The 27,777-nt window shown below is 45.1% G+C and overlaps 2 protein-coding genes across 2 annotated transcripts in view; both read right to left on the reverse strand.

Annotated features, from left to right (window-relative positions):
- Positions 1-408: 408 nt before the first annotated feature.
- Positions 409-3,071, reverse strand: LOC139101357 (uncharacterized). Its single transcript, XM_070654429.1, has 2 exons — positions 2,999-3,071; positions 409-649 (listed from the first exon to the last, which is right to left on the reverse strand). Exons 1-2 carry the CDS (start codon positions 3,069-3,071, stop codon positions 417-419), a joined length of 306 nt encoding a protein of 101 aa, XP_070510530.1. The 3' UTR covers positions 409-416.
- Positions 3,072-9,134: 6,063 nt separating this feature from the next.
- LOC139113678 (neural cell adhesion molecule 2) overlaps positions 9,135-27,777 on the reverse strand; it is a 30,649-nt gene continuing 12,006 nt past the window's right edge. The window contains exons 2-9 of the mRNA XM_070674991.1: positions 18,138-18,482; positions 16,480-16,791; positions 15,999-16,150; positions 15,763-15,907; positions 15,309-15,602; positions 14,556-14,945; positions 13,545-13,862; positions 9,135-10,199 (exon numbers count right to left, since the gene is read on the reverse strand). Coding sequence (XP_070531092.1) covers positions 9,652-10,199; positions 13,545-13,862; positions 14,556-14,945; positions 15,309-15,602; positions 15,763-15,907; positions 15,999-16,150; positions 16,480-16,791; positions 18,138-18,482 — 2,504 coding nt within the window. The 3' untranslated portion in view covers positions 9,135-9,651. The remainder of the gene's footprint in view (positions 10,200-13,544; positions 13,863-14,555; positions 14,946-15,308; positions 15,603-15,762; positions 15,908-15,998; positions 16,151-16,479; positions 16,792-18,137; positions 18,483-27,777) is intronic.

A 27,777-nucleotide genomic window follows, 5' to 3' on the forward strand; every position in this document is an offset into this window, starting at 1 on the left:
TGCGTAATAAAAGTTTTTTTTTTCTTTTTTTTTTTTTTGAATTATTATTTATCGTCGCGTGAGAACAATCGCTATTTTTTATACGTGTTTATTTTCATTTAGACGCTAATTTAATTATCCATCGTTCCATTGTTCCTTACACGTCTTCTCAGGATGAATTTATTTTCTCAATTTTCTCGCGCGTAGAGTCACGGTATGAATAAACGTCACGGTATTATGAACGAGTGACAATAAGCGCGAGGTACTGTTCGCGAACAATTCGCACTTTAATGCAATTCGACATTTATTAGTGATATACATATATATGTATATAATACATATATATATCTCTTTCTCTCTTTCGGTTTCTCGACATTTGAATTGTTTCGCGCCGTGAAGACATCTTCCTCGCGGGTAGATTTCACCAAACTCTTGGTTCAGACGTCTTCGCGCGGCGTGTTAACTTTCTGTTTGCTCGCTGTGCTTGGCTGCGCGCTTAAACGTAGACAGAGCTTCCTTAATGCTTTCTCCATTTCTTCGGGGGTGACGCAGCTTTTACCAGCCGCCGTGGCTAAATTCTTGGTATCTCGCAGATACTCCTCCAGGATGCTTTCGACGACGGCCGAAAGAGCGGCCTGCGCCTCGCCGGATATGACATACGTTTGACCTGCTCCAAAATTAGTACGACTTATATAGATATCTTAATAAAGCATAATACGATGAAGCTTATTACTGAGAAAGGAAACCGTATTATTATCTATCGAGCGTTGAATCGTGCCGCATTTTGATACGTTATTCTCGTAAACCGTAAAATCGTTATAATGTAACTGCCTTCTGCATGAAATCCCTGTCGTTTTTTTCCGTCCCGTCGAAGATAAGGAATTCACTAATACATTCTACAATTTTGGTATACAGAATACGAAGTGTAATCTTGAATTTTCGATTCGGTGTAAAATTAGCTAGCTCTCGTAGAACGCAACGACTCCTCGAGGATCCGCGGTATTAATTGACGAGGAATTTAATTAACAATTAACGTATTAAATTTGGAAGACGACTAACTCGCGGGAATCGTGTACTACGTCTTTCAGCGGTGCTTTCGCGCTTCTAACGCATAACGACGAAGACGGATTTTGGTGGGAATGTGAATCTGTGCCGGCGAGTCCTCCGCGATTGATTGCGAGGAGAAGGGGGGGGGATATCGTACGATTGATCGACAACGGTTTCGGCTTCGCACTCCGCGCACATTGGCATACATTTTTTATTTCCACGTGGATGTATTCCACCGCCGCGCGACGTACTCGATAAACGGAAAATTGCGAAGCGGGCGTGGAGAAAAGCGGAAGCTGGTCGCACGAGGGTGCGCGCTCGTCCCTCGGAGGGGACGACCTCGCGGGAAAATGGTCCTTTCAGTGCTCGATGAAATATGAACCGTTTGTTACAACTTGCGTGTAGCATACGTGACAACGCTTCTGAAGGCGTTTAAACGAACGCGAGAAATCCTCTTTTAACAAGAAGGCGCACGACAATTAAAAGCGCTTAAAGTAAATGAATGAAAATCAACAACTCCTCCTCCCCGCGCTTGCTCGCGAGACTTGCAGCGTTTGATGCAACGGTTATCAAAGAGATAACGAGCGAACGTTTAGTGAAAAATGCGCGAATCTAATAAAAGAAGCAGATCATGTTAAAGTATTCGCAATTGACGTAATTAAAATACAAAAATATGTGCCAATCACCGACGCAAGCCGCGTACCTCGCCGCGCTTTCGATGTTAATTACCGTAATTAAAGCGGCGCTCGTAAATTGACAAAACTGACGAGGTCAATCGCGTTCTTACGCTCCTTCTTCTGATTAATTACGGATCCAAGGGACGCAAACATGTCCCCGCGTGTATGTGCGTCCGACGGCTATCCGAGGAATTCATCATTCTAACGAAGGCAGATAAGGAGTTTTTGGTCGCCTATAAATTCTAGGTACGTGCCAGGCAACGTGCTGCGATCTCGAGCGATAAAACGGCCCCCGCGATTACTCGCGCTTTAACCGATGGCGGATTGCATTTCTCCCGGCGAAATGCACGGTGGAGCGATTAAGCGCATCGGCAGATTCTTATACTTTCAGCGCGCCGTGAATTTGCAGCGCGGTTCTTAATTCCGTTGCTATACCGCCATATCCCGACACACATAGGTGCGGTCGGCGTTTTATCGGCGTGGGTGTATCTCATTTCGTAAAGTGCGCGACCACTTCACTTCTCACTCTCTTTCCCCTGCGCGTTTGTCGCTCATTCATCCCCCAGCTTGCCTCCTACCACCCGTGATTTCCGCCTGTCTCGCCCACGTTGATTTCACCCCCGCCTCTCCGAGCTCCGCTTCTGCGTCGCAGCCCTTCTCTCGAAATAATATATTGCAACAATATTGTCGTTTCTGATGTGTCCTGCGACTCGACGGCGAGGTAACGTAACCGGAAACGATGGTGGACTCGATGAAGCGTGCCGGTGCTCAGGCTCATCGCCCGCAATTTTCGGAACGACCGAACACTCCCGGGCGGCTTCTCGCACGATCGAAACGCGCCTCGAGATACCAGTCTTGTATGTACCGAGATTATATTGCGCGTTCACCTCGCAAAGCATCGTAGCGAGATACAAGGGAGAAAGAGAGAGAGAGAGAGAAGCGGGCGGGATAGAAGTGTGTGCGTTCTTTGAAGCCGAGACGCCCCGTATATTGTATGATACGAGACGCGAGCGAGAAAGATTGTAATGGATTTTCGTAGCTTGGAAAGTGAATCGCGCCCGAGATGGAATAAACGTGAGAGGAAGGCTCTCCCCGCGTTGAGTCGCAACGCATTTAATAACCTAACCGCGCATTAAATTATCTTCCGTCGGCGAATAATTATCGCGCGGCCAGCGACGGGAAATTAAAGCGAGCCACCATTTTCCCCGGCCGAGAAATTTTTCGTGTCTTAAAATTTATTAATTAGCGCTGATAATTAGCTTGCAGATTAACCTCGCCGCAAATAATATACGTACTTTGACCCTCCTTCACGTCGGAATATCGCTTCTTAATTTGACGCCACTTGCCGGGTTGATTTTTCCGACGCATGCTGAGTTTAACACATTTAAAGCTATTTTTTTTTTGACGACTATTTAATTTAACGCATCGATAAAAATTTTGAAAAATATATTTTAATTTCAATGTTGGATCAATGTTGTCCACGAAACAAATCCTTTTTCGGAATCGTCGTTTATTTTATTTAACGACACTAGCTTTACTTCAAGTTTCACAGACGTGGTTGTATTAATTTTTAATATATGTCGAAGTCACGTTGGTTTTATTAATGCAATTATTTTACTCCACCAAGCCACTGTCTGGCATTATAAAAATTCTTTGTAAAAATGCATTTCTGTTATTGGGCAGCTTGGTATCTCAAAATTGCAATCACATAAAAGTTTCTGTTTGGTGACGTGCCGTGGCATCTTGGTCTGAGCTAAGACGATACAATTTTTCTCCGGGTGTGTTTGTGCACAAGGGGGATAAAAATTGTTGAACCTTGGAGAACTGTAACAAATTGCTCAGCGCAGAAAATATGCGATTATAAGATCGCATTGCTGCGCTTAATTGTAATTTAATTCCGTATAGCATTATGATTTTTTAGAGCTTTTTATTGAAGACGGAATCGTTCTAAATAAAAGTATTCAATTGCGAGGGACATATTATATCTTTTAAGTAAAGCGTAATTTATGCAATAGTATAAAATGCCGTTATCGAGCAATTTTCGCGACGGACCGGTCGGCGAGTCGTAAATTAAAAAGTGCACGGTGGTAAAAGTGAAGGGAGTCGAAATTTAATATCGCAACAGATTGCTCGATCGTGATCAGCGGTTATTCGCGGAAAATCCACGCCCGGAGATACAAGGCGGAATTCGCGGTTGGCGCATATTTACACCCCTTACACGGGGGGAGGGGGAGTTATGCACCAGGGAACATCTGTGAGATGCGGCGCTCGCTAGCATTACGAAGGATTGCGGTTGCATACTGCAGTTGATGCGCGGCGATAGACAGGCGGCTAAGCTGATGGTACCAATCTGTCGCGTCCTAGTTTAGCTCCTAATTATTATGCATTGCCATGCAAATAGACGGCATTTAATCGACTTGCCTGCACGAGATGGTACACGCCTCGTGCGGAACGTTCTTTGACGTGGCCACTGAAAAACAGGCCGAAACGAGACGAGGAAAATGAAACTAGATCTATCCGATTGTCGCGACACTTGTGGAACGCCGTTGACGGCATTACCGGCGCGCGACGAGAGAACGTTTTAATTGTATTAGTTAGATTGCAAGGAATCGCGCGAAATAGGCCGCGGAAAACGGGAAATTAAATGAGTATTAGGAAACGGGTTATGAGGAAACAACCTCTCTCCTTCTCTGTCAGTCACCTCTCTCTCTCTCTCTCTCTCTCTCTTTTGTTCTTCCGGCATTTGAGCTCCCCGTAAATCTTTTTTGATCGGAAAATTCAACGGCGCGCGAGATGAAATTTATGAACTCGAATGTCAGGACTTTTCTTTTTCCTCGGCAAAAGGAGGAAAGCAGATCCGCGAGACACTTAACTCGGTAACATCAGGTGGGTCTATAGGAAGGGAGGGAAAGGAACGAAAAGAGAGAAGCCAATTACTTTACTCTTGGGACGAGGCGAAAGAGTAAAATTTGTAACGGAAGTTCGGCAGTAGTACAGGCGGAAGGCAATTCTGCGTTGACGTATCGCGGCGTCGAGTTTCGAAATGAAATATCCGGTTTCCGTACATTCGATCTTTCGTCGGACGTATATTTCAACTTTGTCTAACGACTGCGTTATTAGGTCGACGCCTCTTCGTCTCATATCCTGCAGGTGTAAGGGGGATAGGCGATCAGTGAAATATTAAACCTTTCGGCGTCATGTCGACTGCTATTTACACCATTACTGTTGATAGAGCACAGAAGGACTAATGAAAGTTCGATATATGTTGTACAGAATAGGAAGAGTATCGCATTTCCTTCGGCAGTGTCCCCGTTTGATCATGTGCCGTTAGCGACAAAGAAACGTAATACGATCATGATTAAATTAAATAAAAGCTTTAATTTATTCAGGACTTCTTTTATACAAATTTCTCGTTTCGTATAGATCACATGTGTACTGCACATGGACAGAAAAGTTAAAGTGTTCCTCTTGAAATATCCGTTTCCCCGATCAATTTCAACTCTGGAATAAATTTATCAATTAATTTATATCAAATTCGCTTCTATATTCTGATATTTTTCTTTCTCTCTATTTCTCTTTTCTCTCTTTCTTTTTCGCGATTTCTCTTTAAAATTCGCCGGCTGCATTACGCGTTACGTTACACCGCGCTTTTACGATAAGCGCGTTTACGCTTTACGGCGGGTCGCAAAATCTATATTCCATACGGGCTTTACAAGCTTACGCCATTTTCTCATAAAAATGGACAAGAAACGACTGCCGTTGCCATCGTCGAGAAAGTTTTTCCCTTTCATCTCCGCGTAATTTCGATGCCGACACTTTGGAAAATGTCGCGCGTCCGCGTTTAGCTTCCGCGTCGCGGGTTCAAAAGCTTAGAGAGAAACGAATCTGTTTTCCGCCTCGTACAGTGCAAAAAAAAAAAAAAAAAAGAGAGAGAGAAGAGGAAAAAAAAAGAAGTCGATCTGGTGGACATAATTAGCCGCTTTCGTCGTCCGCGTAACTAACGCGTTGAAAAATTTTCTTCAGAGAAATTACTGCAGTCGCCGCGGCGGTTGCTGCTCCCGGCGGGTGTATCGCCGTAAAATTTCACGGTATCGCGTCGCGAACAATATCCCTGATATTTCCGCTTTTCGAAGCCGCGCGTCGCGGTGTACGACGCCCAGAGGGCTTTTCCTCATGGTTACTTTCGCTCTACGTCTAGAGATACTCGCCGATCCCGTCGCCTCCGCGGTTTCCGATAGTCAAAACGTCAATTTCGCGCGTACATGCTGAAGCGGACGTAAACGCGGACGTAACGGCGCAATCAATACGTAACGAGGCAAACGCAACATGGAAAATAGATGTATAAATTATGCGTGCCTGAAAATCATATTCGCCGTTGCATTAATATCGGAGGGAGGTACCAATGTCCCGGGCATATGCGCGTCAATGGTAATATCGCAGATAATAATATCGTCACATCGGACGACACGGATTTTTCTTTGAGGACAATTCGTTTTTTTTTCTTCCTTTCTTTGAAGAAATTTGGACGCAAAACGGCAAAGTGATTAAGGCGATACCGGTGGTAGAGGGAGACTGAAGATTGGAAATAATCGAGCGATATTTCGAACGATTCTGTAGCGGTGGAAATCTTAGCGAAAAATATAAAATTTTTCACCGGTGTATCGTACCGCGGACAGTATTCCCAATATTCTTCGCTCCGCGGCATTGCTGATACGATACCGCAGGGGCTTCCATTACTGTTATTCTCGACTCGCAGTCGTTTGAGTTCACTACCGTGAATAAATACAGTCTTTTCAGCCAGAAATTTCGAGCCTTTACACTCTTAATACAAGCGCCTTACGGATAATAGGAAACGTTACGTTTCTCGTTTCGTTTTATGTGCATTTATCTCGTGTAAAAATAAAAGAAAAAAAAAAAAATAGTGTTGCTTTGTATTTTAAAAGTATTTTTAAATATTTTCGATCAACGTCAATTAAAATCTATTTCGAGTCAAATCAAATCAAACGGTGTGCGAATTGTAATTTTTGACGACGAAGCGACGATGGCGAGTCACTGAGGTCCGACGGCTGTTGTACGCTAGCGACGAGAGTTCTCAAGATAAACACCCAAATTGCTGGCAACAGGGACCAAGTAATATTCTTGACAGTACGATCTAAAATGTTAATTTGCCGAATAGTCGCGCGAAAACGGACGAAGAATCTAATTCACGGTATAGCCGAGTGCAAATTAACGACGCCGTTCAACGTTCTATTCGAGAATAGGATTAACGAAATACTTAATGCAATCGCGCTCAATCTTCATTTAGTCGCGCATTTACGAAAACGAAATTAAGTCTTATGCAAGAATAACGTCTATCATTGTCAGAGGGAATAATTAATTTCCCCGCTTTGACGCTTGAAATCACCGCTGTTCTCCAGATAACAAGAGGGTCTCGACGGTGGAATTTCATGAATCTGTGTCTAAATAGAATTTCTCATTCGTACTTTCTCTCGGAGGTACGGGTTTACCAATGTATGTAAACGCCTCAACTTGTAATTTGATAAGCCTGGATATTAATCTCTCGAGTCACAACTGCATCTGAAGAATCAATAAACTATTATTTTCTCAAAGCTTGAACGAAAATAATAGGAGAAATTATTCATTGTATGTACGTAATGTGAAATTTTTTTCCATTCATTTTTGATATTTTAATTGTTTAACGATGAAAACATGGTTCTTTAAAATTATCTGCATCACTTTAATTGATTTAAAAGTAGCTTGTCAAAATATTTTTCTGATAAATAATTTTTCGGTTAAATTATTTTTCTTATAACGAAATCTGCGCTAAAGTTTTTAAGAAAGAAACGAATTATTTTTGAAATTGAAATGCGGGTAATAGATCAAGTATTTATCAGATGCATTTAGCGGGGGCTGTCTACCGCGGTAAATAATCAATTATTAACTGCGTGAAAATGGCACTCTGGGATCGTCCGCTGTCTCTTCGCGAATCTCAAATTCTTTGCGGCCCCGACATTTTGGCGTCACCGCGACGCTAGGATTACTCTCGAGGGGCCGACAAACGCGCAAGCACGATGTATAAGAGTCGTCAAATTATTCTGGACGTGCTTGTCGGCGATGTGCATCCATCCGACGGCGGGGAAAACTCTCTTTGGGATATATCGCGGTTTGTTTACCCGAAACTACTGTCCCAAGCCGCGTTACTAGAAGATCCGTCTCTGTCACTTCGTATACAAAGGACTTGGGGGAGGGTGTTGGCGAACGACGGTAGGGACAAGGGGGGGGGGGGTCAGTGACGACGAACGGAAGAGTGTCATATAACGACAGCTTATTTCGCACGGCGTACCTCGGACATCGATGACCGGCGGTGACCGGGTAGATAGACGAAAAATGAGGGAAAAGCAGTGAGGTGGGAGGGAAGGTGAAAGACCGTACCCTGAGTTCACCGGGCGATCGAATCGCCTACTTCCGCCGACTCGCCGGATCGCTGGCAGTTTATTTCCGCCCGACGTGGAATCGAGAGTCGATGGGTTTCGAGGGGAGGGGGAGAGGGGGGAAAGGGCCGCCGTTGTCCTAACGATGTGATTTATCGTCGTCTACGAGCTCTGACAGGTCCTCGTCATCGTCGGTACACAGACAGCGGGTACGGCCAACGTCGATTTCTAGCTTATCGCGCAACGGCGGGCGATAAGCGGCTTACTGGAAGTCTGTCGAAGAGCAAACCGTCGGCGGCGTTGCTGAAATAGCGCAAACAACGGAAGTCGCGCGGCTTAAAGACCCGGGGGTTGCGGCGGCTGTGTCACTCGCCGATCAGAGACACAGCGATCTATATATACGTATGTGTGCCGGCGCACGTGTGCAAAGTCGGAGATCGTCCGGAATTTTCGCTGCATCCCCTTGGAAAAATAACAGATTATAAACTTCGGAAAAGGAACCTGCTTCCGCGGACGTCTGACGCTGTCGCTCGGTAACGTGATACTTCTCGCACTTAGTCATTTTATCAATAATTGGACTGGCTCAGCATCGGGGAAAGTCCGCGGTTAATATTCTATACGACTCGGTCATTCGTATCACGTGCGAATATTGCCGTATGACGCTGTTAGTGAGTGCCAATTTAGCCATCGGTCGGCGAGCCAATTCACCAGCCTGTCAAACTGTCAGCGTGGCGGGCACGCGAGTGTCCAACGTATTCGTATAACCGTACGACGCTCCGACGTTCGGGCGGACAATTTTTAACTGCGTCGAAGGGACTCGTTAACCGAAATAAGTTCGAGCCGGGGAAAATGAAACGTCAGACTTGTCCGGAAGTAATTAATCCTTCCTTAATACTTACTGGAAACTTTTGGCGAGGGCTTTAACAGCTAATGCCAGTCTAATTGCTAAAAGCAAACGATAGTTCGCAGGGAGGGCCGGGTAAATAAGCAACAGCGGGAATACATATTAAACAACAAGATTTATTAACTATATATACAAACGTTTATATTTGACCATTTAGTTAACCACGAAGCACGATAAAACATCCGTGTAGACAAAACATTTATGCTCCTCTTCAGACATTTTGCGATTGGTTTTACGGGAAGGCTTCCGACGAGAGACAGAGGTGGCGGAAAGTCTTTATTATTTTTTTTTTTTTTAATTTTTTTTTAAATATTTTCTTTTTTCTTTAACGGCGAAAAATTATTGTCTCTGTACACGCGCATGATCGCGCCCTGACGTGCCAAGTATCACGTTTCTCTTAGAACGAGGCTAACGGAGCTATTTCTTATCAGCTAGGTGAAAAACAAGAACGGGAATGTCGAATCAACGTTGCCGGTCGAGGTGGTGGGTTCCTTAACGGTACTTATTGTCTATTTACAAGCGTCGTTTAATCGCGCACGACGATTTGGCGAGTGTCGGGAGGGTAACCGGTTTGGAAAAATCGAGTGCAAAGGGCGCGCGCTTACACCTCCGTCTATATACAACTCTCCTGTACACGCAGACTCCTCGTGTAGATATCGTGGGTGCGATGCACGGGTAATGTGCTGGGCCGCATCGGGCTTAGGCCCTTCTCGCCCTTCTCCGCGTAGCCGTTCGGATAAATCCAGGAGTCCTTGGCGTGAAGCACCGACGAGGGCGACGGATAATCGAGGTCCTCGAGGCACCTGAAGTCCTTGGCTCTTTCCGACGGCTTGCTCGACGTATAGCCCGGCTCGAAGATGTCCGGCCGTCTCTCGATGGTCTTGTTCGGTATCACGTCCGGATCGTCGTCCGGCACGTCCGCGTTTATCTGTTCCTTCAAGTTGTCCCGGTGAGCCTCGTTCGTCGCCGGCGGCGCCGCCGGCCGGTCCTCCTTGCTCTCATATCGCACCGGCTCCGGCGCCTTCGTCGTCTGCATCGGATGGTTACGGCGGTATAGGGTCAGCGTTATCCCGACGATCAGAATGCAAATAGCAGTAACACCGCCGGCGAAACACGCCACCAGCAGGCTGTAATCGGTCGTCTCGTCCGAGATCCCGCGACCTGCGAAACAAGCGTAAAACGAAAATCGTGACTCGCGTTGCGAGAATTCATTTCTTTTTTTTTTTTCTTAAATTAATAGTCACTCCGACTTTAAAATACATATTAATTATATATCGATACACGTGATATATTTTTTAAATCTAAATTCCTGCGACTAGATCTCTAGCAAGATTTTAAAGGCGTAATTCGAAAGAAGGCGGATCTCTGTCTCTCGATAAAATACTCGATATCTGTGCGAGGAGAAAGAATTTTGCTGTCGCGGCGAAACTATCGTCGTCGTCGCCGACGTTGCTGCGACTGCACGTTCGACGCGAAGGTGACCAATTTTACTAACCAATTATTCGATATTGCAACAAAATTTGTATTTCGTTGGTAGAATAAAAAACGGTCTTATTGTGGCCGAGTAAATTTGTTTGCGGAAAACAAATTTACAGTTAAAGCAAATTAAATTTGCCGGTAAAATAAAATCGTCTGTTAAACTAAAAAAAAAATAAATAAATAAATAAAATTTTAAAAATAAATAAAAATGCATAAAATAAAATGCATTTTACGTATTTAATAGCTCTCGCGCTTTTCACGTGCTCGGCATAATTCTCGAAACATGAGTCTCGCGATGATGCAAGGAGCATTTTATCGATCCTGTCGTTATTTACGTATGTTGAAGTATGCGCGGCTTTATTGGTTTATCCGACGACGATGATACTTGCGAAATGGGCACGACGCGCGGTGGTACTATCGATCCGCACGAATGTCAAGTTAGTTTTGGACCATCGATGCGCGCACATCACAATTCGATAATTAAGCGGCAATCAGCCACATCGGATTAGTGCGTAACGATTGGAACGCGCGCGCGGGCGTTTTCTTTTTGGATTCCAGCAAATCGATTTCCATTAAACGGCAAATTTCGTATCGGCAATTTGCGTCGCGAGGAGACGTTTTATCCGCGCGCCCGGTGCATTACAGCTCTTTAACATTACATGGGACGAAAATCCATACGAAGGGGGGAAATCATCATGCAAATTTCAAGGGATAAAAGCAGTAATAACTCCTGTAAGCTTTATTCTTAATGCCACGAACGCGAAGTAATATAACCGAATAACTTTATACAATGAAAAACAAAAGAAGCATCTCGTATTAATTATTACATTTTTATTATATTATCACGGCCGTGACGTGAAATTACGAATTTGGCGAAGCTTTGGCCTCGGGAACATCGCGACGTCTAATGCCGCGCTGGTTGTAACACACTCGCCGTCGTGCTAACAGCTGACCGTCGTGCGCAAAACCTGCGATTTCCTAACCGTATATATCCGTATATTCTCGAGCGAAGAACATTCGTTCTCATCAGGATAGACACTCGGACTGATGGCGACATCAACAGCAGCGTCCGGCGGCGTCCTTCGTCCCCAACGTGTCCGGTAAACGAGATTCGCTTTTTCCGTGTACTTATTGGATCACGGAGGAAACGCAGGCAGCTTTCGGAAGCAAAGATTAAGAGGTAGGCGGAGGAATCGGGGTCCGCGGATAGAGATGGCCAGGCTCTTTAGAATTCAGAAAACGCCTCGGTTCGTTAGCCAGTGAACGGTCTCCTCTCTCGCGCGCGTGTATGTGTGTGTGCACGTATATAGAGAAGAGAAGGCGACACGTGAACGCGATTGTCTAAGTCCATCATCCCGGGATTTCGAAAGCTCCTTTCTCACCCCTATACGATTTCATCATTGCTACACCGTTAAGAGGGGAGTATTTGCCACCCCTGCGGGAATAGGTAGAAGCTACTTGCAGCACGGGGCCTCGCGCAATGTCTGGGAAGCGTTTGAGCGGGCTTCGAGCGCTTCTCAATACTATGCCGGCGATACGCAGGTAGGATTCGGGATGAGCTTTCACCCGGTCGCGCGGGATGTGCCGAGTGCACACGCGTGCGTGCGCGTACGTACAACACGGATCGGCGGTATACGGTTTGCCACACGTTCACGTTACCACACAGAATCGTGCACGAGCCGGCATGAATAACCCATGAGGATGGAAATTAAAGACGATAAATGCAGCTGAAATGAGGTAGCGGCGAGGAAAGAGACTTGGGCTTTTATGAGATTTTAATTCAAGGTCCGCGCGGGACAAGCGCGCGATACGCGGAAAATTGTCGAGGCGCCGTGAAGCAAACGCGTTTTCTTGAGAGCGTCACTGAAATCCGTATAATTGCACCAAGAAGTTTTGACGGAAATCGTTGATTAGTAATGTCAACGCGCTCCTTGGCACCGTTATGCCGTCGATATTGATTAAGATTTGATCAATCCGACGTATCTCGTACTTGATTACGGAAATGTCACGACAAGCTCCCGATTTCGCCGACTACCAAATCCGAAATACATTTAATTGATGTCAGAATTCTAAAGTCTCAGTCGTCAGGATCGATAGCCGAACTACGGAAGTGTGTGTTAAATATTCCACACACAACGACGCCGCCGTGTCACACGAGAGTTAAATGCATCGCCTCAATCTCGTTTAAGTTTACCGAGTTGTAATAAAACCGAAAGGAAAAAAAACCTCTTCTCCCCCAGTACGTGCAAAACAGATCTGTAATTAGAAATTGTAAGTAAAATGTAGTCGTGAAATAGAGCTCGCCAAAAAATAGAGCTTAAAAGAAAAAGGTCCGTATAAATGAGAAATGTATAGACAGACAATTTATAGACACGTTAACAAGCAAATTCCTTTGACCTAGAATTTAAAATATTTTTTAAGGTTCGAGCCAAATACAATTTCGTCGGAAGTAAACAAGGGCGTTCACGGTACGCCGACGGTGTATACTTTAAACTCCATCGTGCAATTCGGTCCAATTAAGAATTCCAGCTAAACATTTCGGATCTCTTTCCACAACGGTCGTTAGCGCTTTATTAACTCACCTCGTTATTATTTCCTCCCCCCTCTCCAACGTTAAGATTACGTAATGAAAATAGCAGGGTTAATCACGGCGAGCAAACGCTATCGAAGTAATACAATCTACATACATTAAGGCTGATACCACGGGGAATTACACATGGGAAAGATACAGCGAAGGTATTCTCAGGAATAAACTCTTTCAAGATATTTCGTAATCTCGAGCAAGGTTTCATCAGGATTATTTCATCAGAATTGTGAGTTTTGTCGGCGAAGGTTTATTCGTTATCGTTGCGCGGCGAATATTCGCTTAATCAGCTCGGTCGTTCCGAGTAACTGCCGAGACACATTACTTATCGGCGAGATCGCGAATGCGGTCACTTCGGAGTAATAATATCGTTGAATAATTTTGAGAGGCGGTTTAAAAAAAAAATAATAATAATAATTAAAATAAAAATAGCAAAAACTTACCGGTGGTGTACATGGCGACTCCTTTGAGCGTGACCGGTTCGAGAACAACGGGATCGCTCCGACCTTTCGCGTTGACGGCGTAAAGATGAAGCCTGTAATTCCGTCCCGGCTCCAAGCCGGAGACTTCGAAAACTGGTCCGGATGAGCCGGATCTGTCGGTGTGGTTCAGGTAGATGGTATTGACATGATAAACGTTCTCTTCGCTGTAAACCTCCAGCTCGTAATTAGTCAAGGGCAAACCACCGTCGAATCCCTCGGAGCACCTGACGATCAGCGAGTCCGAGTCCCTCGAGTCGGTGGCTTTAAAGTCTTCGTGACCTGTTTCACACGGACGCACACATATCGAGGCGGTTAAGCTTCCCTCTTGGAGGAAGAAAAACACTCGAACTCGCTAGACCTAATTGCCTCCCGGCGCGAGCGTCGTCGTGGCAAAGCACACTCGATAGCGTCGATTAGAGAGAGGGCCACACCGAATTAATTGGATAATAGTCTTAGCTAGACTTGCATAATAAGTTTATAACGTACATCCGTAGAGTGTAATTAGTAGTCTTGATAGAAAATTATTATACTAAATAATTATAAATCTTCACTCGCTATCATAAATCTGAATGAGTGCGAAAAACAATTTTTAAAATAATATACATTTAATTACAATTAAAATAAATAAATTTTTTTTAATGTTTTATTTATCTTAAAATCGTAAAAATTACCGAAAGTGACGAACGTTTTTTAATAGCGTAAATAGGAACTTAAATCTCTCGCGCCAATTTATCTAATCGAATTCCGGGAAGAAAATGGGCCTATTTAAAAGCATTGATGATCGATAAAAAGTAATTTCATGGGCATTTTCACGGTTATATCGTATCTTTCTCGAGGGGAAGACTAGGAAACAAGCTGTTGAACGCAACAAAGGTATCGACCATAAGGTGTCGGCCGCGATGATGGCCGGGTGTAATAGCGCAGTTAGCAGGTCGTTGCGAGGGTTCTCGGGAACCCTCTCGACACGCTTACCCATTCGGTACGCGTAGGGTCCGGTCGACTGTAGGGCTGTACAATTCTGCAAGGGGTAGGGCTTCCCGGCGACGATGATCTGAAAGAGACAGGGCGTCTTCTGCACCCCTATCCGATTTCTCGCCCAGCAGGCGACCGTGCCGTAGTCCATGTCGTTCTCCGGTGTGTAATTCAGTCTGGAGCCGTGCCAGTGGCTCGTGATCAGGCTGAGCGGTTTGACCTGCGCGTATTTCGTGGCCGGCATGCTCATCAACTCGCCGGAGTTGTTGAACGTCCAGTGAAAGGTCGTGGGTGGCGGTTTCGACTGTACGCCGCAGACCAGCGAGATCGTTTCGTGCTTCAAGGCGCCGACCACTTGGGTGGAAGAGCCGTCCTTGCAAATCGGTGCGTCTGAAAATACGGGAGCGCCGGCTGGCGAATTCAATTTACCGCGGCGCGCGCTTTCACGCTCGTGAACGTCACGGCGGGGAAAAATAAGGGGCCCGCCCGTGAGCCGCCGGCAATTTTCGATTTCCATTCCTTATCCGGAGGAACGTCGATAATCGACGGTTCTATGTAAACGCGATTTACTAGCGTCCCGACTCAATATCGACAGTGTTGCGACAAGAAAAGTGAAGGCGGTAATGAAATTGGAATAACGACCTCGTCATACCAGGAGAGCTTGGAAATGATGAATTAAAAACACTTCTGTCGAGTTATCCCCGGTATCAGTTCGCGCGGATCGATTCGAATGTAGGAAAGAGATGTACTCACACATTACTTCGAGAGTTACCGATCGACTCGCGGATTTCCCTTCGACGTTGGCCGCCATGCAAGAATATTCCCCGGCAGAGCTTTTCGTCACGCTCTGTAATACGAGAGATTGTCCACCGGGAAGAATAATCCCCGCCGTGGCATTCTGATGCAATTCCTTCCCGTCCTTGAACCAAAGTAGCTTGTAAGACTTTGGATTAGCTTGTACGTCGCACTCGAAGTAGACGTCGTCGCCCTCGTTTATATCGTTCGCTCTTAAACTGGAGCCCAACTTAATGCTCACCACCGGTGCATCTGGCAGAATTAACAAAAAGTATTAAAATTTAATTCTAAATCGAATTCCGAGCATAAATGCCACAAGCGTTTTTTTTTTTTATTAAAAAAAAATATATTAAAAAAAAAAAAAAATTTTAATGATTTATGATAAAGGAAAGAAATAAAAACTGTAGCTTACAATACACCAATAAATGCCATTTGTCTTCCAAGCCACTGTTAGGCACCATGGTATTTTCTACTCTGCACGTCAGAAATTTTCCGTCGTCCTCGATAGTCGGCACGTAGCTCAGCACGCTTTTCGTGATGTTCGGATTGTCTGCGAACTACGAAGAACTCAGAATCCATGCCATCGCGATGTAAAGACGCGTGATCTATTAAAAATGACAATAGTCCGTTCGCGAAAAATATACTCACAGTTCTAGCCATATGATGGACTTGATGAGTTCCTTTGTACCAAGTAAATACCGCTGCAGGTTTAGAACCGGAGGTTTCACACTCGATCTCGTAAGTTCTTAATGCTGATAAATGATATCGCTTGTTCGTAATGTTAACCACGAGCGGCTTCACTGCGATAAAGAATTGCGTGTAATAAATCCGATACAAATATCCATTACATTTTAAATTATTACTTCAAGCTATTGCGATTTATTAAGTCTAATAATTAATTAATTAAATTAACACGACGAGAAACCGATTTGTCGAAAGTAAATATATCTATTATAAAAATTCGTTAATTGCTTTTTAATCAAATTCAATATAATAAATTAAAATTAGTGAACGAAAATGAGAAATTACAATAAATACTATTTTGCAAATTATCCGCAAACTACAAATTAAATCGCAATTTATTTCTAAGGTTTTCAACGTGAATATTGAATATGTCAATTACACTCACGATTCATATCTATTATGACCTCGGAGGTCAGAGGCGTCATAAGCTCAGTATTGTTCGCCTTGCAAATTAGCCTCGCCCGCAGAAAATCCCTGGTGACTTTCGCGATGTCCAGCCGATTTATCGTTATATCGTGCTTCTGCGTATACGTATCGTCCAGGACTTTGTCGTTGAAATACCATGTAACCCTCGGCGGAGGTAAGCCTCCGATTACCTCGCACAACAGGAACATCTTGCTCCCTTCGTTAAACGTTTGCAGTATTTGGGCCAGAGTCCTTTCATTGTCGATATATATCACTGGCTTTTTCGGCGGCACTGTCAGCAAATCGAATTCCGATCGTGGGAATTTATTTCCGTGACATCGGCACGCGTCACATGTCCGCAATATCGAATTATAGGTACGCGCGGATTTCCTTTTGTTATCATTTTTTAATAAGATCGATTTCATGCGTCATAAATCCTACCGCCGGTATCCTGTTCCCCGCGCATCCGCGATATAATAATAACTATTTCAACAGTTTTAATGGCTCTCGATAGACAGAAATTGAATCGAATACGTTAAACTATCTAAAATCGGCGTAGCCGGGCAGTACTATTAAATTTTCACATCGCGAATTGGCGCCTGCAGCGAATGGCGGATCGCGATATAAGAATTAAGACATAACGGCCAGGTCTTTGACTTTTTTTCAATTTTTTTATTTCTTTTTATTTATTTTTTTTTTTTTTCTCTCTGCGAAACCACGTCAACGACCGGATGAGGTTAGCACCTGTTGAGCCCGTACTATGACGTTGAATTAATTGATTCAGAATCGTATTGCTAAAATGGCATCGGCCTTCCCTAGCTAAACGTATCAAACTACAATGATCCGGCTATTTGTTTCTGCATCTCGCTGGCGTCGATCCAACTTGAACCTCGCAACTTTATTTCGTCTCGTAGCTGTGTTGTTTCCACACGACTGTCCACATGAATACCCGTCGCGCGGAAGGTTGAGGATGAATGAATCAAACTATCTCCTCGATTTACTACTGTTTTCCGCGGTTATGCGCCGCCCGCGTAAATCTCGCTAACGGATGTAATACAAAACGAATAAATCATAAGTGAACAGAGAGATAGATGCCCATATGCGCCGCCTGATTAAAATCCCATAAAGCACAATCTGTCCGCCAACGTCGTTTGATAAAGCCACAAAATGTTCATCATAAAATGCCCATATTCCGTCGCGATAACAGATAATTGGAATAATGAAAAATAATCCAAGAACGTCTCCGAAATCAGTCGAGATTAAAATACTCCTAAATTTTTTATAATTTACTTTAGTTTTTTTTTCTCTTTAATTTTCTATTTTCACTTTAAATTTTATATCGGTAAATAATGAATTAATGTTATTTACCTTCGAATCTCTATTTGTCACCATTTTTATAAATAACGTTAAATCATCAACCTTCTCATATCATTCTGTAAATATCGCGAGTCTATTTAATTAAGGTTTAATAAGAATTTAATTACTTAATAATATTCGTTAGAATTATTCAGATATTAATCAACCGGTCATCTGACATTTTGACAGAATTTACTTTTAGAGTAATAACTAGAATAGCAATCGTAAAAAATTATTCAGAAATAATTATTGTCTGGGGCTCTTTTCCCTTTTGAAACTCACCTATAACCGTAAGATTAATCTTTTGATTCTTCGTGGGACTATTCTTAAAATCCACTCTGCATCTGTATACACCGCCGTCCGTGAACTCCAAAGGATCTATCTCTAGCTCGGCGGGCTTTACGTCCGTCTTCATAACCGCTCTTTCACCGAGCACATACGGATCTGACCAAAGCCTCGCCTGAGCTATCTTCCTCCCCCGAACATCCATACGGTATATCGGTTCGCTCTCCTTTTCATCTTTGTACCAAAATACCATGATGACCGTCTCGTCTTTAATCGGGGGATCGATGTCGCAAGGTATCTGAGCTTTGAAACCCGCCACAGCGCTAACGTCTGATATGGGCACTGAAAAATACGAAGAAGCGACGGGGTTATCTTCACGAAGAAAAGTACATGATCCTTCTTCTTCATGTTATAAATATATGACTTTAGATTTTGATACCCTAAATTCTTCGCACGACTCTCCCCCCATCTGTGCAATCGTTTGATTAATATTCCTTACATGAGACATTAATTTTACTACGCGTCTATAAAATAAACTTTTCGCAAATTTAATTAAGTTCTATTTTTCACGAATTTGCGAGCCGTGCTACGGGCGTTCTCGCTGCATCGCGTATGCGACAGCGGCGTATTACAATACCGTGCGCGCGTGACAATTTTCCAGCGAGAGATACGCGTGCTCGCGAACCGAGTACCTTGTTGCGTTTCTGCGGTTAACGGGGGTCCCGATTTCGTTGGCGATGTGCTGTCGTACGTTTTCTCGTCGAGGCCGCAAATTTGGAGTTTTAGTCAGTCACCGCCGGCGCCGATCGAATTACTGGAAATTGGTTGAACGTTCCCGGGCCAAGCAGACTCGGGGACGAGCCGGGCTGAGAGGCCAGCACCAGGGATAGGAAGCGTATACGCGCGCGCGTGGTCGCGCGTAGAAACAAAACGCGTTCACCGAATAGGGGCTGCACGATCGGGTGAACTCAATTAATCGGTCTACTTGCCGATTTATAACGCGCGGTGACCGTCGGGTGCGATTTTATTGGCTTTCATAGCCGTCTCATCCATCGTCCCGGGCGTCTAACGCCCAGCCAACCGACCATAGCGGTCTCATTATCTTTTCCCTCGTTGACCTTAGATGTAACGGGCACCGCGTTACCTTCGAAACGGGTGTCCGCTGCCGTCGCCAGAGATTAATTGAGCGCGAACGCGGCTGACGCGTATCGGCTTTTTCTACTGCGAGACTCGGCATCGGGCGCGAGAAAAAAAATACGGCTTGAGGTAGCCGCTGCATACTTTACGATTTCTTTCTCTTTGTTTTTTAATGACGTTAAATCCGATGACCACGTGAAAGATTGAAAAAACAAATCCGCTGCACAACTATTCGATAATTGATCGCTCGATTGCATGCTAAACATATCTGATAATTTTTTCTCTTATTTTTTTTTGTTCTTGTTTATTTAATTGAGACGTAATGTGCATACCTTTTTTAATTATATACGTCGTTTTTTTTTTTTTCATTATTAACAGCGTCAATGCCTTCTTTGGGAATTTCGCCAAGTCGATAACACCACGTTGCACGCGTTTTGAGTAACGTAAAAGATACGGGTATTGTGCGTGGCCGCGCGCAGTGACTAACACGTCTCTCATCGGCGCGATGTTTCCGCTTCGACTATTGATTATCCAGCGGATCACACGCCGTATTTATTTGCCTGTCTATAATATGCTCACGGTGATCGGTGCGCGCCGGAGATTTGCATGCACAATGAGCGATCTGTCGCGCGTAATACAGCCCTCGTTGCTCCGAGAGGGTTCGACAACGAGCGCCGAGCATCCCCCAAGAGACACGGCCGAATAATAATTTCGTTTATTCGTGCGACCCTCGTATTCGCGCGCGTGAGAGCTTCTTCGCGAGAGCGAGCTTCCGGATGACGATTCGGACATTACCAATATTAAATGTTATTCGCGCGACGTCTGCCGGTGCACCGTTAATCGTCGAAAATAATCGTTCGGGAGGTGAAACGCGCCGCCGCGCATCTGCATAAAACCGCCTCGGCCATCCGCATTTTCAATTATTTATGCTACGTTATGCACGTACCGAGTATGCATTCTATAGCTAATTAGAATAATGCGGAGAACGATGGCGACGTTACAATGCCGCAGCACGACCGACAAAATTTATTCAATACTAACAGCGCTAATTTTACATAGGAATCTTGATGAATTATTAAAGACTCGGTCCCGTTCTTCCCTCGGGGGGAGAGGCATGCCCGGGTTACGTACATTTCATGGCTTTTCTATTTGGCCGTTTGCCAAATGGTAGGCTTTTCGATTAAATAAATCGATCCTTGTAAATGTCGTATTATACTTTTATCAAGCCGCGCTCGCTATGAAGCCTTTTAGCTCTCCCCTTCAATCGGCGTAATCATAATTTCGGTCCTTTACCTTATATATCTTTACTTTATATATCTATTTACATCGAATACAAATGCGACAAATAAAATATACATATAGCGAAACTAAATTACGCTTATAATGCCGTTTTATTAAAGGCTAAATTGTTCTGCGTGCAAATAAAATTTTTCTCTTGCTGCAAATATACGTACGCACATATATACATATGTATATATATGTATATATAAAATACATATACCGGAAAATTAATAAAGGAGGATCTTTCAATAAGAAAGATATGTGTATACCGCGCGCGATTCGCGGAGGACAGGAACGATGAGTACATGCAATATGGGGCGTGGTGCAACCTTCGGCGAGCGTTCCCTGACAAAAAGCGGGGCAATAGCGGTGAAAGACAGTACGCAAGAAACGCTCGACCTATGAACCTGCCTCGTGCACATGATGTCATTATTGCTTTGCATTCGCCGCACCTTGGGGCTTCGGCCGCGCCTCGCGCAAGTAAAACGATATCGTACGCGCGAATTCGTCGGGAGCAGCTGCGCGCCGGAAGCCACCCTTACGCGAACGTTCGCGGCAAATTACATTTCCGCGGCTCCACCCCCTCGTCGACCGGAGAGCTGTTACTTACTTACAAAGCGCGCCAAGTCGTAATTCCCGTAAAACTCCTCTCCCGGTCTCTTACACTCCCCTTTCCCGCGCGAGTCCGAAAGTTCTTTAAACGATCTCGCGCGAGGTGGGGGAGGGAGGGAGGGAGGGAGGGAGGGAGGTTGGGAGAACCCTCTTTGATCATAATCTCTCGCCCGGAGTTATTTGGGAGCTCCTGAATTCCAACGCGCGCGACCGCTCGAGCGATAAAGTCGCTTTGCCGAAGGCAGATCCTTCTTATTTTTTTTTTTTTTTTTTTTTTTTATTTTCCTCCACCCCAAGTAAAAGCGACAGCGGGGGAAAAAGGGGGGAGGTATTAGAGATAGGTCCGCATCTAACGGTGCAAATCCCAGCGCTACTCGATAGATTATCTCGCTCGTCAAAGGAGAAGCGGCACCGAGAACGCGCTCGCTTGATTTTCTCGAAGCAGCCGCCGAAGCTGTAAATCGATGTTTCTCCTCCGTATGCAGTCTCGATGGCGGATAATCGTTGATTGCCCCGGACGCGCTCTCATCCAGTTACACCGCTATCTACGGCAGACACGTGTTTGAATAAAACCGCCGGCGAAGACTAATAGGCAATCAGGGCCCGTGCTCTACGGAGGAGATACGACCGCGTTGGCAATCCCTCCTCCCCCCCCTCCCCCTCGTGACGTCGCGCATGGATATAGAGTAATTTCATTTGAATCGCATATAATCCATAGATTACAGATCGCGTCCGCGTTTTCTTGGCCGTGGCGAATGTCGTGGCGCGACTAATGGGTTTCTCACGAGCGGAGTATCGCCGTATGTAGATCGCACGCAGATGGCACGATTACGATGAAAAATATTCCGCGAAGGAGCGTTACGACTTGAAATCGTCGACCTCGATAAGTCTCCATCGGGCTAATGCGGCCCGACCTCCTTCCTCGCCGCTGTGACTGCTGTGGCTTGGAAAAATTGCTACCGGCACTCGTTTTATTTACGATACCACGCGATCTCGCTTGTCTTCCCTATTAATCCGAGTATCTCCTTCCTCATCCGCGGACTCCGTAATCCGCTCTTCTCTGCCAAAAGTGAGTTGGAAAAGCTGCTTTTGGTCCGTCGTCGAAAGGATCCCCGTCGAAGCCTCTTTACTTTGTTCCACGTCCCTTATACCTCGCTTCTCCTTTTCACATGCTCCTCGCTTTCCCGTGCCCTGAGGGCTCGTCGCAAAGGGAAAAGTCTCGGAACTCAATGCGGGACTGATTGGCTCGCGCGATTATCCGTGGTCCTCCGATTGTCTTGGAAAACGTTGCTTGGGAAGAAATCCGGTCGGAGTAACGTTGAAATCCGGAAAGAAAAAGAGGAGCGTGCCGCATATACAGGGATATAAGAGAGGGAGAGAGAGAGAAAGAGAGACGTGGAAAAAGAAAGGAAAAGGGAAAAAAGTGATGGCGCGATTTCGCGAATGCGCGACCGTGGGAGATGGCGAGGAACCGGGAGAAGCGGACCGGCAGAGCCTCCGCTTTTCTCGTTTTATCCCGCGGATCTGGATTCATTCGGCCGGACAGCCAGCTAGTCGGGCCACTCTCTAATGCCCAGATCTTTATACGCTTCTTGGCCACCAACGGCGGTTTCGGACGGAAGAAACACCGTCGCCGGCATCGATCGAGCCACGAAAATAGCGGTCGACCCCGAATCGCTAAAGATCTTCGAAACAATCGCGGAATATACCCGGCTACGGTTTCTTCGCGACAGGCGTCCCTTTGTTCGCGGCAAGAAAAGGAGCCCGTGCCACTTCTATCTGATTTCCTCTTTTCATTACGCAACGAAATGACGTCGGGTCAGGTTTATCTTCGACCACGGGCAATTTATATTCGTATAAGATTCTCCGCGAAACAGACTAATTTCGAAATAAGACGCGAGCGAGAACGTAGTTACTACACTTCGGCGAAAGATATTACTCGGCCGATTCCTTACGCGGGTCAGGGCTTCATCAGCATCAATTAACTTTAATCCCCGTTTAATTGCAGAAGGGGGAAACGGTTAAACTGCGATTAAAATTAACCAACGTCGTCAAAACCGGCGATTAGTATCCCAAAAGCGAAGTGACCCGGAAACAGGATATTCGTTTTTCTTCTCGCCTTGCGAGGCGATACGGCGACGCGAATTTTTCTATAACGCCGTCAGTTAGCGGCATTCCTTTCGCCCGGTCGTCACTTTATCCGCTTGACGATACGCCCCGCGTGCACGGCGGAGATTTCTTTTCTGCGTCCGCAGAGGATATAGGAAATACCTATACGTGGCCTCGATGAAACTTGAATGCCTGGTAGGTGGAAAGGTTACTGCCTATCTGATGGCGAGTAAATGCGGCGCGGAGTGCGGAGACGCGACCGGTTCCGTCGCACCTGCTCCGGGGAGTTATTTCCTCTATGCCCCCCTTCGGCCTCCCCTATGTATTCGCGATCCCGCATAACAATCCACTCTTCTCACCTCTCGGTGGCCTCTTTCTATCTTCCTCTTTCTCGCGCCGTTCTCCAACATCTTCGGTATTCGCCGGCACTTTGCACCTTGCATTTCCACATGTACTCTCGCGGTAACCCGTCCTTCCAACTTATTCCCGCTGTCGTATCCCCTGCACCCGGCGACAGTGTTCGTTTTCTCGAGCTCTCCATTACATATACGTGCTGATGCAGCGCTGTGCGTATATGCATACAGGAGGAGAAGAGATATGTATACATATAATATATATATACAGATGCGCCGTACGCTTTTTATACTTATTTCGTATATCGACTGTCATTATAACGAGAAGGTGAGAGTAAAAATATTCCCGTCTCAGACAGACAGGTAGATTCAATGATATTGAATATCTGCGTTTAACGTTACGCGGCGTAATTGAAATTTATCGGTGAAAGAAAAATTGAGAATAGTCCTCGCTCCCGAATAGAACGTAATTTTCGTCAAGATAAACGTAAAGGTAAAGTTTCTGTTGTAAAACATGCGGTATCTTCCTCCAACGATTCTCTCGGGCAGTAGCTATCACCCTGGACAAACATAGCCGCAGTGTACACAATGCCGGTGTATAATGTCGAATGTGGAGGCAGCGTATGGCTGGAATTGACAATTCGGGTCCGTTAGATCCGGGAGCGGCGGGCTCTCCTGCCTGCGACACCGGCGGATTATTTCTAACGAAGGCGACGTTGCTACTATTTCGCGGCACGTAATTTCGAGGATTACGCTAGCGTGCCGAATTTTCGGGAGCGAGCGAAACGTAATTGCCTCTGCGGTGGAAGCGTCACGTTACGATGCATATGCACGTGTCGAACTATACGCCCGGCGTTACACAGTAATTTGATTTGTAAAAATGTCCCTAAATGCAGTGCGCCGTTGCGCTTCTCCTCGCAAAAATCGCGAGCGCAATTCCGTCGCATACGATATATCGTTGAGTGTTTCACTTCCGCAATCTTCACGCCGGCAAACGTTGAATATTTTTTTTTTTTTTTTTTTTAGCCGCGCGTCAATACGATATAAGCACCCTCTTGTTGCGTCTCGCTGATGTTTTATTTTTTCGTTTCATGCTGGCGCAAAAAAAAAGTTTGATGCTTCGATCGCAGGTAAACTCGGAGATATAATATTCGGACACTAGGTATTTTACAAGAAAGTGTTTGAATACCGCGTGTCGTTCAACTGTCACGTTAAACCGACGTGCGTGCGTCCTTACAACGTTTTCCTTTTAGTAGTACTGTTGTACGAACGTGAGAGAAGACGTCGCCATTTCAAACTTTGAGTGCCGATTCCGAGATAAAAAAAAATCTTATTACTCGTCATTTAAATAAACAAAGAAAATTAATTTTCTTGTTTTTTACCCGCGATAAAAATTGTAATTATTTGCATTTTTTAATAGAGCAGATTAAATGATCTGGTAACGTATATTATTTTAATAAAGTCTTATATCAAGATCACGTTACAGTATGTTGACGTGCGCGGTTAAAAATTTCCAATAATACGACGAGCGTTTGACATTTAATTTAGATTCGATTAATCGGCCCAATTGTTAGTGAGAAAAGCAAATGTGCGACGCGCGGTAAGTAAAATATTAACGCGCAATGTTATGACGAGATTAGAAGATCTTCTTTATTTTTGCGGAGTGAACGTATCCTTCAGAGAGTCATAAAACGCGTCGTATTCCAGCTAGAAAGCAGCATGAATCTCTATAACGCGATGTTTCCGGTTACTTCAGCAAAAGAATTGCGGTGCTCACAATGCGAAGCATCGCTCGCCGTATATTAGGGTGTAAAAGGACATATATGTCCTTCGAACTAAAGTTGGAGACGTGATGCACGTGCGCGTATGTGGTCGAGTTGAAGCAAAAAGAAAAAAAACTTATCCACTTAATTCGCTATAAAATTTAATACTACGTCGGTGGTAAAAACATGTTTTTAGTTTAAAAATTCCGGGTTTGCAATTGAGAAAAGTAAAATCATTTCAGCGTCGTATTTTTAATTTGTGTTTCTATTTCCAATAAACGGGATTCCTCGGATCCCTCGTTAATAATTTCGAAATCTCCGGTGCAAGAATTAATTTCATTACATTTGACTCGCGAAGAGTTTGGGTCGATAAAGGGCCACAGAATCCGGATCTCCAATTTCCCTTTTAATTTTAGAGACGCGTTCGTGGAAGTTACGCAAAGGAGTAGTGTAATCAAAGTACGGCATTCCGGAGCCGCGTTCGGATTTAGCGTTCGCCGCGCGCAGTCTGATTTTATTGGTCGACAAACGTGGCGCAAGCACGTAGAGGGACTTTATTGAAGTGTTATGCGCAGTCACAAAACGCCAGGAATTCTGATAGCGGCGAATTACGCAACGCGTGCCCCAGTTCAAAGATTTTTTTCTGATATAGCGAAAACTCGATGTCCCAGGAGCGGTTTAAAATGCAACAGCGAAATGGATCTCCCGGCGCGCGTTTCCGATGCGATTGGTTTTCCCGCCCAACGTTTACTCGTCATCTTGATCATTCGTGTGCAAACGTGCCAATTATACAGCAAATTCTGTCGCTCGTATGCTCGTGCCCTGCCGCATTTGTTGCCCTTTCCCGTTACCGCCGTTGTTGTGACAAGCGCACGATAAATATCGGAGCGATAGCGGCGCGGAGTGCACGAACCGCCGCTGGTTTCCGTATTCCGCCATATCGCGGGGCCTGTTAAATAATTTACCACGAATTGGCTCGCATCGCCGCCCGACGATGCCTATGTTTGTCCTACTTTCGCGTCCTTTCTATCGCTTCATCTACTTCCGTCTAATTCTCTGCCGCCGCGGTACCTCCGGCTCCGGCGGGTTCACCCACCCTGTTTTCTTCACCCCGCGTGCTCCTGTGTACATCCGCCCTCGTACGCCACCCTTGCGCGCCCCTCCGGTGCCCCCGGTTTGCCTTCTTCGTCATACCCGGCGCGTGTTTGTTCAGTCGGCGGTTTTGGCAGAGGGAAAGGGGGACGCGGTGTGACGCCGTTTTCCCGGATGCGGCGGTAAAGGAGCCGGCACCACGTTTGCACACCGCCCCGGTGTTTACACGCGCGGCTCCGAACGAGTTACCGACGTTACGAAGTTAAACAGGCCGGTGATAATAATCGCCATGGACAAGCGAAATTTATGGCTTCTTAATGAGTTTGATCATTGTTCATTAGCGGTCAGCCGTCGTTAATAGATACACGCGCCTTTCCAGTGAAATTGCGAGGCGAAAAAGTTTTGCACAATAGAAATTAACTATATATATTTCCTGACGAGGATCGCGGCTCTTTTACAACTCGTGATTTATAAGCCACGAACTTTTAAGAGATAATCATTTATTGTTTTAAGAAAAAAAAAAAAGAAAATAATTAATTACACGGAGACAGGCGACAAAACGATTCATCGCCTTTTACGGTCGATGCGTGCTGCCGTGTAAGATTCGCATTCAATGTCTATGAATAAGTCAAAGTGCTTTACATTTTGGTACATATTGAAGCCTATCTATCGTGCTCGTATACCGTTTATATCCAGTTTATATGCGAACTAGGTCAAGTGGGTAGCGTGCTCGAGATAAAGGAAGGTAACCGACGATTCCCTATTGAGAAATGGAATATTCGTTCAATGTCCTGTTTCCATCTTTTCCTTCTTCCGCGGCGACCGGGAAAGTACGTAAAGAGCATTTTGTCAAAGTTTTCCCAGTACATTCTTTACCTTGGCAAGAAAGTTGCACCTCTCGTATTTGCACAACGGCGCCGGTGCTCGTGCGCGAAAGTGCCGACCGCTTCGTTCCTCACGGATCCGCAAGAATACGCAGCGCCGCGCGATTGTTAGTTTAAAGATTAATAGTTTTTGGCTCGATAATTTCCCTCCGTCGTGTTTAATACTTTCATCGCTATGCCACTCACGTGTCTGAGTGACACGTAAATTTCCGCGGGAGCTCCGTCATCCATTCGTGAGCGGCGATTTTAATCGCCAAGATAAGAGCTACTTTGCCAAATATCGATTATCGGAATGTAAAAAGTAAAATACATAAAGTTGTGTACCGAGTTGGATAAAAAATTAAATTATTAATTATTACTATATATTTTTCTACGCGTAATTTAATTTAATAATTGAAACAAACCG

This window comes from Cardiocondyla obscurior, linkage group LG03 (genome assembly GCF_019399895.1).
Source record: "Cardiocondyla obscurior isolate alpha-2009 linkage group LG03, Cobs3.1, whole genome shotgun sequence".
Taxonomy (NCBI): domain Eukaryota; kingdom Metazoa; phylum Arthropoda; class Insecta; order Hymenoptera; family Formicidae; genus Cardiocondyla; species Cardiocondyla obscurior.